At 50.6% G+C, this 15,447-nt stretch overlaps 1 protein-coding gene across 1 annotated transcript in view; it reads right to left on the bottom strand.

The window, feature by feature from the left end:
• Window positions 1-13,927, bottom strand: part of RHPN2 (rhophilin Rho GTPase binding protein 2) — a 59,530-nt gene extending 45,603 nt beyond the window's left edge. The window contains exons 1-2 of the mRNA XM_027044934.2: window positions 13,770-13,927; window positions 681-796 (exon numbers count right to left, since the gene is read on the bottom strand). Of these exons, the coding sequence (XP_026900735.1) occupies window positions 681-796; window positions 13,770-13,838 (185 nt within the window). The 5' untranslated portion in view covers window positions 13,839-13,927. The remainder of the gene's footprint in view (window positions 1-680; window positions 797-13,769) is intronic.
• Window positions 13,928-15,447: the final 1,520 nt, after the last annotated feature.

A 15,447-nucleotide genomic window follows, 5' to 3' on the forward strand; every position in this document is an offset into this window, starting at 1 on the left:
GCAGGCACGGTGCCTACCCTGGCTCCCCGTGCAGAAGGTGGCATGGGGCTGACAAGAGTGACCCCCAGAACTCTGAAGGAAGAAGAAAGTCTGCACCGTTTATACATAAGGGGAGGCTGACACACTGCCTTGTGTTGCACTGAGGGGTGTAGGGAGGGCTTCCAGCTGCCTACGACACAGGTAAAGCTTCACTGAGTTCTACGCATTGTAAGTAACTATTTCACCACCAGAGCATAATAATGAGGGCCCCAAGGCCATGGGATTGTACTGGGGCCTCTCATTGGAGGGCTGGACACTGGCAACAGAAATGTCCCTTTCCCTCCCTCCTGCCTTCCTTTCTACATCCAACACTTACCAAGCAGTGATTCTAGACCAGGCATGGTTTCTCCACTACACAACAGAGAAAACAGACGGACAAGTCCCAGAGAAAGCAGAGAAAACAAACAGGAATGTGATCATTGGCTTCCCCCATCCCCAAACACACAAACAGGCGGGGTAAAATACTTGTCTGTAACATAATCAAGCTCCAGGCAAGGAAGGGCCTGCTCCAGGCGCCAGAAACAAGGAGGGAACCCAATGTTAAAACCGAGAGCTAGAGAGGAAGCCAAGCAGGCCGAGGAGTTTAGGGATGGATAGGCTCCGGGAGAGGCCGGCTCCCCGCTGAGGCAGCAGACACTTACTTCAGAAGGTTTTCTGCTCCTGTTCTCATCCTCACGGCTTTCAGGATCTGCTGGTTCAAGGCAGCCCTTTGATTCTGCAGTTTGCTTCGGCCAGTTTGTGCAAGGGGATTGCAACCCTAAAGGAAAATGAGAGATGACCCTTCAGAGGTCAGCCACTCTAAAAATGATAGTGTTTATGGGGCGCCTGGGTGGCTCAGTTGGTTAAGCGTCCGACTTCGGCTCGGGTCACAATTTCGTGGTTCGTGAGTTTGAGCCCCGCATCGGGGGGGCTGACAGCTTCAGATTCTGTGTTTCCCTCTCTCTCTCTGACCCTCCCCCACTCACACTCTGTCTCTTCCTCTCTCAAAAATAAATAGAACATTAAAAAAAAAAAATAAAAATGACAACATTTAGAGGCACCTGGGTGTCTCAGTTGGTTGAGTGTCCAACTCTTGATTTCAGCTCAGGTCATGATCTAGTGGTTCGTGGGATGGAGCCCTACACTGGGTTCTGCACTGACAGCTCGGAGCCTACTTGGGATTCTCTCTCTCCCTCTCTCTCTGTCCCTCCCCTGCTCTCATGCACTCTCTCTTGCATTCACATGTTCTCTCTCAAAATAAATAAACTTTAAAAATAAAAATGACAACATTTAATGTAACAGAAATGTTTTAAAAACGAGCCTTTTCTGAAAATAAAAGTAACATCAAAATGGAAAATACACAAAATATTGAAAAGTATAAAAGAAAATAAAAGTCACTCATAATGATGCAACTCCAAAACAGCCACTGAGAATTGGTTTCTTTCCTCCTCATGTATTTTATGTGCATGTCATTATTTTTCATATCAGTGCAATGTTGGGAGTTCCCAAGACCAGCCCCACGTTCAGAGATTCACTAAGGCTCACAGGACTCAGCACATAGTTGCACTCGCAGCTATACGACAGCGGCTTAGTAAGGACCCAGAGCTGGATCACAGAGGAAAAGACATGGGTAGAGTGTGGAACAACCCATGTGCAGGCTTCCTTATGCTTCTCCCTCCCCTGGGGGGGGGGGGGGTCATGCAGAGCACCTTCTTCCCCCAGCAACAAAAATTCAGCAACATGAATGAGATGTCACTGTCCAGGTTAGAAAATCGATGCTCAGGGATTTTACCAGGAACTGATCACAAAGGCACCCCGTGCTGGCACGTGCCAAAATTCCAGACTCCGGGCAGGAACACTCCCAGCAGGTGTTCATCATAAACCACACGGTTGGTGCCATCAGTCTAGGGGAAGTGAGCCGACCTTGTCAGTTAGGGGATGGAGGGAACGCTCCCAAGAGCCAGGTTCCCAGATACCAGGCAGGGGACAGCCTTGCAAGCAAACCTCCCTGATAGCAGCCTCAGACCTGCTACATTAACTCTCTTCTGCAGACTGGCACATAACAGCTTATCCTAATTCCTCACTTAACACTCTATTATGAAACTTCCCTTTGCCATGGAATGTTTCTTGAAACCATGATTTTTTTTTTAATTTTTTTTTTTTAACATTTATTTATTTTTGAGACAGAGAGAGACAGAGCATGAACGGGGGAGGGGCAGAGAGAGGGAGACACAGAATCGGAAGCAGGCTCCAGGCTCTGAGCCATCAGCCCAGAGCCCGACGCGGGGCTCGAACTCACGGACCGTGAGATCATGACCTGAGCTGAAGTCGGAGGCTTAACCGACTGAGCCACCCAGGCGCCCCGAAACCATGATTTAACAATTGCATAATACCATCTTTTTTTTAAGAATTTACCATTTCCTTATAGTTAGACATTTACATTGCATCCAAGTATCTGCTATTATTTGGTGCATATTTGTAAACATGAATCTTGATGAACCTCTACTTTTCTTTTTAAGGTATATTTCTAGGGCAGATATGGCCCTAGAAACCTCTTAAAGACCTCCAGTGCACCCCAGCCCAATTATCCTCCAAGAAAGAAAGCCACTCTCTGTTCCCTGCCCCTTCTCCCCACCAGCCTTAGGCAACCACAAATCTATTTTCTGTCTGTACACATTTGCTTATTCTGGACATTTCCTACAAATGAAATTTTACAAAAATAAGGTCTTTTGGAATGGGCGTCCTTCACTTAGCATGATTTTTCAAGGTTCATCCATGTTGGAGCTTGTATCAGTACCGTATTCCTTTTTGCCCCTAACTAATCCCCCATTATATGAATATACCACGTTAATTTATCCATTCATCACTTGATGGACATTTGGGGATGTTTTCACTTTTTGGCTGTTATGAATAGGGCTGCTTATTTGTGTATACATTTTTATGTGGCTGTTTTTATGTTTTTCTTTCTCTTGGCTATAGACCTAGGAGGGGAACTGTTGTGTCAGTGGTTAATTTGGGGCCTACCCATTTGAGGAACAGTCAAACTATTTTCCAAAGTGGCTACACCATTGTACATTCCCACCAACAGTGTATGAGGGTTCCAATTTCTCCATACCATCAATAATACTATTTTTCTTCTAACAGACAATCTGTGTGATATCTCCTTATGGTTTGGATTTGCATTTCCCTGATCGTTCATAATGTTTAATGTCTTTTCATGTGCTTATTGACCATTTGTGAATCTTTCTTGGAGAAATATCAATTCAGATACTGGCCCATTTTAAATGGAGCTATCTTTCTGTTGTTGAGCTGAAAAGTATTATTTAAAAAAAATTTGTTTTAACATTTATTTATTTCTGAGAGCCAGAGAGAAACAGAGCATGAGCAGGGGAGGGGTAGAAAGAGAGTGAGATACGGAATCCGAAGCAGGCTCCAGGCTCTGAGCTGTCAGCACAGAGTCCGACGCGGGGCTCGAACCCACAAACCGCAAGATCATGACCTGAGCTGAAGTTGGATGCTTAACCGACTAAGTCACCCAGGTGCCCTGAAAAGCATTAATCTTTGCCAAGTTGCTATGCAACTTGAAACAGGTATCCTATTCTAACAATTTGCATTTATTATTGGTAAAGGCAAACTTATTTTTTTATATATTATTGATCACCTGAAATTTTTTAAAATTTATTTTGAGAGAGAGAGAGACAGAGAGAGAGAGAGAGTGTGTGTGTGTGGGAGGAGCAAAGAGAGGGAGAGAGGGAGAATTCCAAGCAGGCTCCATGCTGAGCATGGAGCCTGATGCGGGGCTTGATTCCATGACCTTAAGATCATGACCTGAGCCAAAATCAAGAGTCGGAAGCTCAAACCGACTGAGCCACCCCGGTGCCCCAAGGATTGCAATGTTTCACTCTGAAAAGTTTAAGAATTTTAACCTAACAGTGTTCTTCCCACCCCAGCTGGTAAAATCCCTGAAATCTGAGTGAGGGCTCTGTTCCTTTTAGAGGCTTATCTTTAGGTCCTGCCCACAGAGGGTGCCGTGGTTACGGCCCAGGAATGGCTGGTGGGCAGCACTCCGTGAAAAGACGCCCTTTCTCTCCAGTTGTGTCACTGCCTTTCCACTTGGCCCCACCTCTGCCCCAGCCAGGTCTGTGGCCTCCACCCCAAGGAGGGAGGAGTTATTCAGAGCCCTAATCTCAAGGATTCCCCATATCAGTGGCCTTTGGACTAGTGGGTCAGACCCGGGTTAATTTACAATGCTTCTCCTTCCACAAGATTTCTCATTCTTACCCACCAGGATTCGAATTACACAGATATTCAGAATCTGATTTGGACTGGTCTTAAAAGTTAACATCTTTAAAACCACCCAACGATCTCTGATTCAAAATCAAAGTCAGAAAACTATCTTTTTCCAGATATAAGATTAAAAGGTCTTTACTGTTAAGCTAATGGAATATTCAAGGCCTAAACTAATGGCCCTCCTCTCTCCTTTACACTTTCTAAAATTACTATGAAGGGGTAGCTTTATCTGGATGGCTTGATCAGACTCAAAAATCACATGGTTCACCCAAGCTGTGTTCCATTTTACAGAGAAGCTTTAATAACGAATTCCTTTATGGACACTCCCAGAGCTAAGATAAGCTGCCATTCCAGTTCACGGATAAGAACTTTTTCCTACTCCTATACTCTACCCAACTTCTGGCTAGCCCACAGATGCGGAGTCAAGTTCCTAGATAAGAGAGAGGAATGCTTAGGATTAGATATGACTGAGTAATTAGAACCAAAATGACATTACTTCTTACTGACAGGTAGGAATGCTGGGCCAGCTGGAAACACTAGGAACACCCACAGGACTATGGAAGCTTCTCGGAGCCCCAAGAAGCAAATCTGGGCAAGACTGCCATAAAGACCCCCTGGCATCTCCAGAAGCTGCCAGCTGTCCACTGGCCCCTTCAGCGGTTCTCTGGGGACCCACAGTCCTCGACCATGCCTCAGTTCTTGGTGGGTTCCTAACGGGATGGAGAGCTTCTGCCAACTGAAATGAAGGTTTGTGCCAGGGCCCAAGGCAGCACCTGTCACACCTGCTTAACCTGGAAACCGAGAATAGGGAGGCGGTGGGGGCAGAGAGCTGAACTGTCCTGGCCTCGAAGGTCATGGTCTACAAGTCCTACAGTGAAGTGAGTCCTTGTGCCACACAGAGTCTGTGTGGACATTTGCATCAATGTTAAAACGCCGGAAGACGGTCCAACAGCCAACACCCAGAAAAGCAAATACCGAGTGAGGCCTCAACTTCATCACAGGGCATGTGTCATGAGTCAGACGGCCAGTTGTGGACCGTGCTACAGCATTTGAGATCCCACAGTCCTAAGGTTTGCAGGTTAAGTGAGCTACTCAAGGCAGGGAGGGTGGGAGCCGGACTCGAGCCCACATCCCTGCTGCCACTCTAAGATGAGCTGTGAGGCAGTCAGCAGCAGGAATGCGGGGCGATGTTGGCTGGGACAGCTTGCCTGCAAACCCCCAGACACCTCTCACGTGCTTCCCGGCTGAGGGCTGCCCAACATCACTGTGCATACTTTGGGCACAGTGACCGGGTCCCCCTCTCCCACCTCATAGTCCTTGACACTCAGTGCTCCCCTACCTCCTTTCCAAGAAGAACACTGACCTCATGCCTGGTCAGTTGGAAACTGAAGGCCCCTGGCCCTCAAAGGGACTCAGAGTGAGCACCTGACAGAGGATAATCAGAACTCATGAGGAAGACACCTTCATTTTTCCCCCACTGGCCTTTGCCACCAGCAGGGGAATGTCTCCCCCAAAATGAATACCAGTCCAGGGGGAAGAGAGTTGAGAAACTGCTAGTAGCAGCATCTGAGCCCTAGATCAAGCCAGGCCTGAAGCCATTCTTCTGGACTGCTCAGTTAGAGAAGCCAATGCATTCCCTTTCTTGCCTAAACCATTTTTTAAATTGAGGTATAATTTATGTATAATAAAATACGTAGATTCTAAATACACAGTTCAATGAGTTTGGACGAATGTATAAACCTCTGGAATCATTACCTCAATCAAACTTTTTCAGGGCACCTGAGTGGCTCAGTCGGTTGAGTGCCCGACTTCGGCTCAGGTCATGATCCTGCAGTTCGTGAGTTCAAGCCCCACATTGGGCTCGCTGATGTCAGCACAGACCCCACTTTGGATCCTCTGTCCCCCTCTCTCTCTGCCCCTCCCCCTCTCACACTCACTCTCTCAAAAATAAATAAACATTAAAAAAAATTAGAATATCTTCATCATCCCCAGGCCACCAATACTCTGGTTTCCATTACCATAGACTTTTGCTTGTTCTAGAACTTCATAGAAATGGAATCGTACAGTACATACTCTTCCATGTCTGGCACATTGTGTTCAATATTATGCTTTGAGATCCATCCACACTGTTGCACTTCTGGGTGGTTTGCTCCTTTTTATTGCTGAGAATTCCATTGTAGGGATGTGCCACAGTGTGTTTATGTGCCATTTTGGATTGGATTTTTCTGGCACCTGCAACTCATTTTTCAATTAGTCCTAATTAGAATCAGTTCACCTAGAGCGAGAACTCCATTTGCCAACATCCCCCTGGCATGCCCTTTGTGAACAGTCACATCACTCAGCTGGGAAATACGTGTTTAAAAGCGATACCCAGGCACAATTTGGAGGCACTTCATTTGGCAGAAAGGACAAGAGTACTCAACCTTTACCTACAGAGACAGACACTAGGAAAGGGAGAAAGGCCAGGTCACCAGGAAGGCAGATGCAGAGAGAGGGACTGAAGCAGTCTTTCCTCCCCCGGCCGGGGTCCCACTCAGGTCAGTGCCTGGCACCTGACTCCCCTCTACCCAGAAAACCGGTATGGGCTCTTCTTCCACAGTCAAAGGTAAAGCTTATGCATGTAGATGATTTTCCAGCAAAATGAAGGCACAGTGTGAACTTGGGGTCTCCAGGTCAGGTATAAGACTGAGTAGAGGGTGACAGGGCAGGGTCTCCTAGCTAGAGCCCCTCACACAGTCCATGAGTTCAAGACCCGTATCGGGCTTGCTGCTGTCGGCACAGAGCCAACTTTGGATCCTCTGTACAAAAGGGCGTGGGAAAGAGGGTACTTTTTGTTGCTCCTATAGAGCAAAGATGTTTTCTATTTTCTCAGCCTTTCTCACTCCTTCCTGATGACGCAATCCCCCACTCAACCACCAAACTTTGGAAAACAGAATTGTTTGTTTATGAGTTAGCCAGAAGCTGTCAACCAGAAAGCACCAAAATAGCATGCAGTACCCTGCAATACACACATACATCTAATTTAACTTCTCGCCATGCTGGAGATTCAGGGCACGTTGGATGAAACAGAATCTAGCTTTTCCACATCCATCAAAATTAAAACGAAAGTCTAGCGTTTTTCAAGAGCCCTCCTGCCCTTCCAGGATCCCTGCCAGGAGCCGGGGCGGCAAATCACAGAGCACCTGCTTTTCTCCAGCATCCCCAACCATTCACATGGGGGGTGGGGAGGCCACAGTATGAAATCAGCACTTAGCCATGATCCTTCACTAAAGGCTCCCTGCAGTCACTTCTACTAGTCTTTATCAACACCTTCTGCGCACCACTCACAGTTACTGTGCAACCTGTTGAATGAGTAACAAAGCTTTTACCATCACCCAAATCTCCATGGATCAAATATATTCCCAGTCCCACCTGATGACCTGCTTATTTCACCCGGTCGGATGCACTCACCCACAGCTAACAGTTCCTGTCTGCAAAGTGTGTCTGTGTGGGAGAGGGGCTGGTATGTGTGTGTGTGAATTTGTACATTTTTGTAATTACTTTTTCTGCAATCACAATAATTCATGTTACTTTTACAAGACACATAACAAGGGAGAAAAAGAACTTCTTCTTTTTTTTTTTTTTTTTTTTTTTTAAGTAGGCTCCATGGCCGGCATGGAGCCCAACTCAGGGCTTGAACTCATGATCCTGAGATCGAGACCTGAGCTGAGATCAAGAGTCAGACGCTTAACTGACGGAGCCACCCAGGTGCCCCAAAAAGGAACTACTCCTAAGTTCTCCATCACCTGCCCTTTTCTCTTCTTACAACACAATCAAAACCTGGGACTTTCTAACGGCATATGGCCACACCGAACTGCGTGGGTCTGACCGGAAAGTCCAGAAAGACTCACATCTCTCCCCCTGTCCCTGCTGCTGTAGGTGGGAGACCTCGCTCCCAGCCGGCACCCCTCGCTGCCCACTCGGCCAGACACCCCGTCCTGGGGCTGGGCTGCACCTGCAATCCCACCGTCCTCTGTGGCCACCTCCAATGCAGCCTGTCACGAGACTCTAGTACCTGAGCCAAAGAAGGAAGTGGTGACCGGGCTAAAACCAATGCTCGGTATCAACAGGTGGTGTCTTGGGAACCATCCAAATAGCCCCAGGAAGCAGGAGACGTTTATATTGTTACAGCTAGCTCATCATGCTGACTCTCCTCTGAGTCACCCTGAAAATTCTGTTTCTGCCAGGGGACCCCTCCTGGCCAGGATCCAGCAACGTGAAGAGGTGCTTGTCATACACAGCCTCTGGGCCGCTAGCGTGTATCAGTGTAGCCAGGCAGACGCTCACCAAGGCCATGATCAACTTGGAGCCAGTCTGGCCTTTAGGACCTGGCTCAGACCATGGTGGTGCATGGGGTGGGGCAGAGGGCAGCATCAGCAACCTTCACACACCTCTTCCCATCCAAGGGGAGGGGGGCCCAGACACCCCGGAAAGCTGGCGCTGATGAGCCTCCATGACCCACACTGAGCACGGCGGACCGGGCCTCACAGAAAGCTCCCCCGCACACATGTGTCTAACGCAGAATTACACTTCACGAAGATGAATGGTGCAGAGGAGGAACCAGGAGGAGTGTCTAGGTTAAAAAAAAAAGAAAAGAAAAGAAAAGAATTCTTCCTTCTCTGCTGGAGCCTCAAGGAAGCCCAGAGTAAACAGGGACCATAAATCAGGACACAGTGAACCTTGGGAGCCTGTCCAGCCTGGAGTTCTCTGTGGACAAGAAACAACTTCTCCTCCAGCTCTGGGGTAGAAACAATGGAGCTAAATTCATTTCGGGTCATTGGTGTTCCCAGAGGATGAAGAGGCAGAGATAAGGACAGACAATACAGCATTTTGTCCTGATTTTCTCCTTCCACAAGGTGCTAAAACCTTTTATGCGGGGCCCTTTCAACAGCCCTAGAGAACAGCTTTCTCTAGGTTGTCTCCAGCTGGTTTTCTCTCCTGGCCACGAAGAGGATTTCCTGTGGGTTTTAGGATGAAGGCACCCAGAGAGCTCCAGGGACAAGTGTCCTGGAAACATACACTCCTCTGCATTAACTATAGGTCGGAACACACACTGTTCCATTCTCCCGCACACATTCATTAAGATGAGCATGAAAATCTGGGAAAAGAGGCTCCATTTCCACTGGTCATTCTTTTAAGAAAGCAATTTATAGCCACCGAGCTTGTGCCTCTATTTAAACATATTAACGTAAAGGAAAAACAAAAGGAAAAACCAGTGATGGGGCACCTGGGTGGCTCAGTCGGCTGGGCGCCCCACTTCGGCTCAGGTCATGATCTCACAGTTCGTGAGTTTGAGCCCCGTGTCGGGCCCTGTGCTGACAGCTCAGAGCCTGGAGCCTGCTTTGGATTCTGTATCTCCCTCTCTCTCTGCCCCTCCCCCCGCTCACTCTCTCTCTCAAAAATAAACATTAAAGACATTAAAAAAAAAAAAAAATCAATGAGAAGCCAGAGATGAGAGAAACACAATGCAACGGGCCAGAAAGTATTCTGTGTTTGTTTGTTTTTAACTGGGAGCCCCCCGAGCTGCCAGCCCAGGAGGCCTGACCTGAGGCCAAGCTGTGTCCGTGTCCTCGGGCTTTCTGTAGAGCCAAGTCCTACAAGACCCCAAGAAGATGCTGATTTACTGGGGAACCTCCCTCTCTGCCAATGATGGTCTTGTGCAGGGTCCAGGTCTTGCCGGCAGAGTGAGCTTTTTGGACAGTTCATTTCCATTTTGTGTGCGAGTCATACAAAACAGAGTTGAAGCTCTGAATATGGACGCAGACCCCCCCCCCCCCCCCGCCACTTTTTGCACTCTGTTCTAAAGCAAAGAAGCGGATTCCTATTCAAACATGGCCTGAGCTATCCGGACAAAGCACCAACTCCCAGCACTGCCAGCACCCCAGGACATGAGGCCCCCTGTGAAGGGCCACGGAGTTGAGTCTGCCCCAGAATCTGACAGAGGTCAGGCTTAGAGCTGTCACTCAATAAATGCTTTTTGAATGAATGGAGCAGAATGGCATTTTCGAGAAAAAAGGGAGGGGAAAGACGATAGGATAAGAGAAGCCTGATTTTAGCAGAAATTAATTTGATCCTCTAAGTGTGCACAAAATCTCCAAAGTCCAAGAACGGGATGGGGGAGCCCACTCTGGTGGTATCTCCAGTCTCAGGGGTCCTCGCTTACTGCCCCTGGTTGGCTCATCCACCCAGCTTGTCCGGCAGCTGCGTCCCAGCCCTGCCCTGCCCCTCACCTCCTGGGACTCCTCCATAGCTTGTTCTCTTTCTCCCCTGAATCTTCAACCTGCCTTCCACCCCGAACTTCCTTACCTTCAGCTTTAAAAAGCTGAAAGACTTCCTCATTCTGAAATGAACCTGCCTTCTTGTCTCTCCTCCACCCCCATCTCACTGCACCCATCACCTTCTCTGCCCTTCTCCCCTCTGCACCCCACCTCATTGGCTTTTGCCCCTGACTCTCTACCCACCCATTGACTAACAAGCCCCTGAATATCTAAATCCAGTATTTTCCAGTGCTCTTCTGATTTGTCAACCCCACCTCTCCATGAAAAAGAATCACTTCTCTCGGCTTCCTTAATAATGCAGCCCTTTTGGCTTGCCTCCCATCCCTCTGCCTGCCCCTAAGTGGAAGTATTACTCCTTTCTGTCTTGGGCCCTTCTCACAACACCCCAACTGCCTCCTATACTGGTGCCCCCAGAGCCCCATCTCCAGACAGGGTGTTTTCATGGCTTCTGGGTCCCTCCTCACTGGGACCACCACTTGGATATGTCGTGGGGGCCTCAAATCCACCTGCCCCTGTACACCAGCCTCCATGTTCCCCCCACCTCAGTGAGGTGCCTGGCCATCCACCCAGACACCTAGGGCAGACAGCCTGCACTCGTCAGCAGCACCTTCCTCGCCATATCCTATCCGTTAGCTCTCCCCATCCCACGGACACTGCTGCTGCCTATCATTCTCACCTCCTCACTGGGATCCCTGCCTCCAGCCTGGACAGACCCCTGGTTTAAGTTAGTGGTGCAAGCTGGTCATTAGGATGGGTGGTGAGGCTGTGTTTACACAGCACTTTATAACTGAAAAGCCAGCAGTGGTCCATCAATGGTATCAGAGCAGAAAGGGCAGAGATGTTGAAAACTGCAGGAGACTAAACCCCCAACTCCTCCCTACCTCCCCACCATTGCCTCTCCCCCATCCCCCACTCGGAGATCGCTCAGCTTTCTGGGGCACAAATCTCTCATGTCTGGTCCTTCTTGAAACACTCTGATGGGTCCCTGAGGTTCCCAGGTTCCTTAGCAGGATGCGTGACCCTGAACAGCCTGGTTCCCACTTATACCTCCACACCCTAGAGGGCTCCCTCACAAGTGCTCACAATTCCATGCCTTTGCCCTTGCTCTTCTGGCTACCTAAAGTGCTCTTCCTCCCTTTCTCACCTGTGGAACATCTACCTCTTTCATTCAGGGAGCATTCGTTTTAGGTCAAACTGGCTCAGATCACAAATTGAGAAAGGTTCACCATCAACACCTTTTATTACTCTGGTACAAAGAACATTCTTCGGGCTGGTATGATGTAGCACTACGATCATTACAAGATCTCCTTTTCTTGTAGCGATGGTTCTAATTGTAAACCAGTGATTCACCTTATTTTATACCCATGATTCTCCCATTTACCACCAGAGACACTGCATCTAAAAAAACACCCAACCAGGACACCTGGCTGGCTCAGTCAGTAGAGCATGCCACGCTTGAGATTACTTAAAAATAGAATCTTTAAAAAATAAAATAAAATACACCCAACCTTGCATCCTTTCCTAGTTCCCCCACCAGCCATCCCCTCTCTTTCTTGTGCACATCCTTCCCTGGAACACCTGTTCTGGAAGACTTGGGAATGGAACCCTCACAGGCGTTCCACATCTCTTCTACCCCTCCCTCTGTCATCTCCCCCAAATGCTGCCGTGGGTCCAGACTCCCACCTGTTCAGAGAACAAACAATTCAGGAAAGAAATGAAGTCCCAGGAAGAGGCAGCAACTTGCTGAAGGCTACACAGGAATTTCGCCAGGGTGGCAGCCAGGTTCTGGGGCCTGAGGACCAAGATCTAGGGATTCCCAGGCTCCACCTCCTTCTGCAATTCCATGGCCTGTGATCCTCTGCCCCAAATGCCACACATAATTAGAAGTTATAATCCTGTAATTCCATGATGACATCTTTGAACTTAAATATACCTTAAAACTACTCTTTTTTTTTTTAATGTGAAAACCAATTTAACCAAAAAGAATTTTTCCCACTCTATTGTCACCTGTTTCCAATTCCCCTCCCCTGCCCACCCCCTGGGGCCACTGCTCCTCGCCCAAGAGAAAAGCCCAAAGTCTGTGTCATGTGGAAGAAGGAAGATGCCAAGATCATTTACCGACTGGATCGTTAGGCTTTGAACAATTAAGAATTGACTGAGAAAGTTTCACTTCCCTATTTATAATTACACACTTTGCCTTGGGTCTTATGGGTTATAAAGAAACAACAATCTCTCAACCCACCGGCTCAAACCTGGCCAACCTCCAAAGGCTATTTTTAGATTCTTTGGAACCTACAAGGAGGCAGGGTGGAAAGTCTCACCGTGTCTCCGGGTTCGAAAGCATTTTCATGCCAACCTGTGGGCATCTCAGCGCCCTAGCTCTGCGAGCTGGGGTCGCTTTTGATGGACTGGGCTGCAGGGCTGTTATCCCAGGGCCAGCGGGGCGTACGGAGGGTCGCACGGAAATAACAATCTCCCGCCAAGCTAGCACTCGTAGCGGGTCTTTCCAACAATCAGGTAAATACTCTTTAGCATAAAATGAGCAGGGGCGAGGCCGCGCCCTCATGTCTGCCGCGCGCACTCCCTCCCAGGCGACTTCGGGCAGAAAGGGGGCAACGCAGAGGTCACCTCCCAACCGGCAGCTCTCCCCTTCCTTCTAAAAGTCGGAGAAGCGGACACTGGAAGCGTCTGGAGGCAAAAGGAAAACGCCAAGCCACCTGGGGTGATCTATCTCCACCCCGCCAAGCGCTCGGGTCTAAGGTGGGCTCGGGTCCCAACGTGCAGCAAGGCCGCGGACACCTCCACAACTAGGAATTGATCCCTTCCCCAGGGGCGCGGGATAGTCGGCCGAGGTGACCCGGGCACCCCTCCTGGCCCCCAGCCTCCTCCGCCACCTGTGCGGGGCAGCCCCAGGAGCCGCTCCCCGCCCCCAGCCCCGGAAGCCACCTGCACTTGGCCGGCCGCCCGGTACACCACCGCCCGGAGCCCTCGCCCAAAGCCTCTGCCCCGCCCACCCCAGGCCGGTGCGCCCCCTCCCCCTCCTGGCCTGGTCGACCCCGGCCCCGAGCTCCCGAAGCCCCTTCCGCAGCCTGGGGGCAGAAGGTCTGGAGTCCGTAGGCTCCCCGCCCACCCGAAGCCGCCCACCTTCCGAAAGTAGCAGTCGCCCTCCTTTTCCAGCGGCTGGGGGGTCGCGGGCAGCAGCGCGTCGGTCATGCTGGCGGCGCGGGCGCGGAGCGAAGACTGAGTGAGGCTCTGCAGCGCGTCGGTCTGGGAGAGCGCCCGGACACGCCCCCGCCCCGCCCGCCTGCGCTGCGGCCCCTCCAGCCCCGCCCCAGGCCAGGCCGGGAGCCCTGGAGACCGGGCCCCGCCCGCCGACACCACGCCCCCAGGCCCCGCCCCGGCTCAAGATTGGCCTGGGGAGCCGCGCCCCAGGCCCCCGAGGCTAGCCTCCGGCGCCCCGGGGCGGGTCGCTCGCTTTCTCCGAGCCTCTCGGTCCTAACCTGGGCTTCGCTGTTTGCTGTCTCAGTCCTGTGGCGCAGAGGCGGGCCGGGGGTCTCCGAGGCCTCAGCAAGGCCGGGGCTGGGGACCCGGCCCCTTTGCTGGAGCCCTGGGGGTAAACGCAGCGAGCGCGGGGGAAGTCGTGGCCCCTCCCTGAAGGAGCACGGGTGCCGCGGGACAGTGACCAAACCCGACGCCACGTAGAGGGCTCGGCGAGAGTCCTGGACCCTAAGCCGAGCGGTCGGGAACAGCTTCCGGCCCGGGGAGACCCGGGCCCGAGTCGGGGACCCTGAGAGAGAGCTGGCTGCGCCCCTGCGGGCCTTAGGTGGGTGACTCAGACCTGGTGGCGTGGCGGTCAACCTCATTATTCCCCCACCCTCGCTGCAGAGACTAGGCGGATCCGCTGAGGGTCGCGGATGGTGCTGGGGGATCCCCAGAAAGAGGTTTGTGCCATAGAGGTGGATGTCCTTGAGCACCTCTACCAGATAAAACCTCAGTTTTCTCAGCTGCAAATTGGGGCCACATCATGCTCTCTCAAGCTGCCAGAACTACGACGAAAATGCATGTTAAAGCCCTTAGCCGGGGTGTAGGGACGCGCCTAGCTTAGGAGCAAAAGGGGGGACTATTGGGACGGGGTTCACACCACCCTCTCACCACAAACCCCCTTTGACCAATAGACAGCGGGGGCGGATCCTGAGGCTCGAGCCGGAAGCCCCCCTCCCCCGGCCCGCGGGGCCACGCCCCTCCCGGCTGCTGTCCTGCCGTCCTTAACCCCCTCCCCCAACCGAGGGACAATTTTGCGCTGTTGCTGCTGCGTTTGGCTGTCGCCGTAAATGCCTCCGGTAGAACCGAACACCGTCTGCATTCAAAACAAGCTACACATTTCCTTCTCTTCAAAAAAACGTGGGGGGGGGGCGGGCAAAATGTGTGCATATCAGGGGTTGTTCAAGAGTTTTAAAATAAATAGTGACAATGAAGGACTAACAACCAAGTAAATGTAAAAACAAACAGACAAAAAACAACCCCCCCAAAAGACCCACCAACAAAAAAACAAAAAAAACCTTCCTCATCAATGCTGCCTGCAGATTCTGAGACGAGGCACAAGAAAAAGCGTTTCCAGAGGATTGTTTTAATTCTAAGAAAGAACCCGAAGAGTCCTAACCAGCTCAGTGCTGGGACAGGTGTTTGGGAAAATCTGTGGGTGATGCAAAAACTTCCTGGCTCTCTTAAGGTCAGAAACGAGTTATGAAGCTAACATCATCATATGTCGGTCATCCTGCAATAAATCCATCGCCCTGGACACCTGCCACGCCCACTTTGGGAG

Source organism: Acinonyx jubatus, chromosome E2, assembly GCF_027475565.1.
Source record: "Acinonyx jubatus isolate Ajub_Pintada_27869175 chromosome E2, VMU_Ajub_asm_v1.0, whole genome shotgun sequence".
Classification (NCBI taxonomy): domain Eukaryota; kingdom Metazoa; phylum Chordata; class Mammalia; order Carnivora; family Felidae; genus Acinonyx; species Acinonyx jubatus.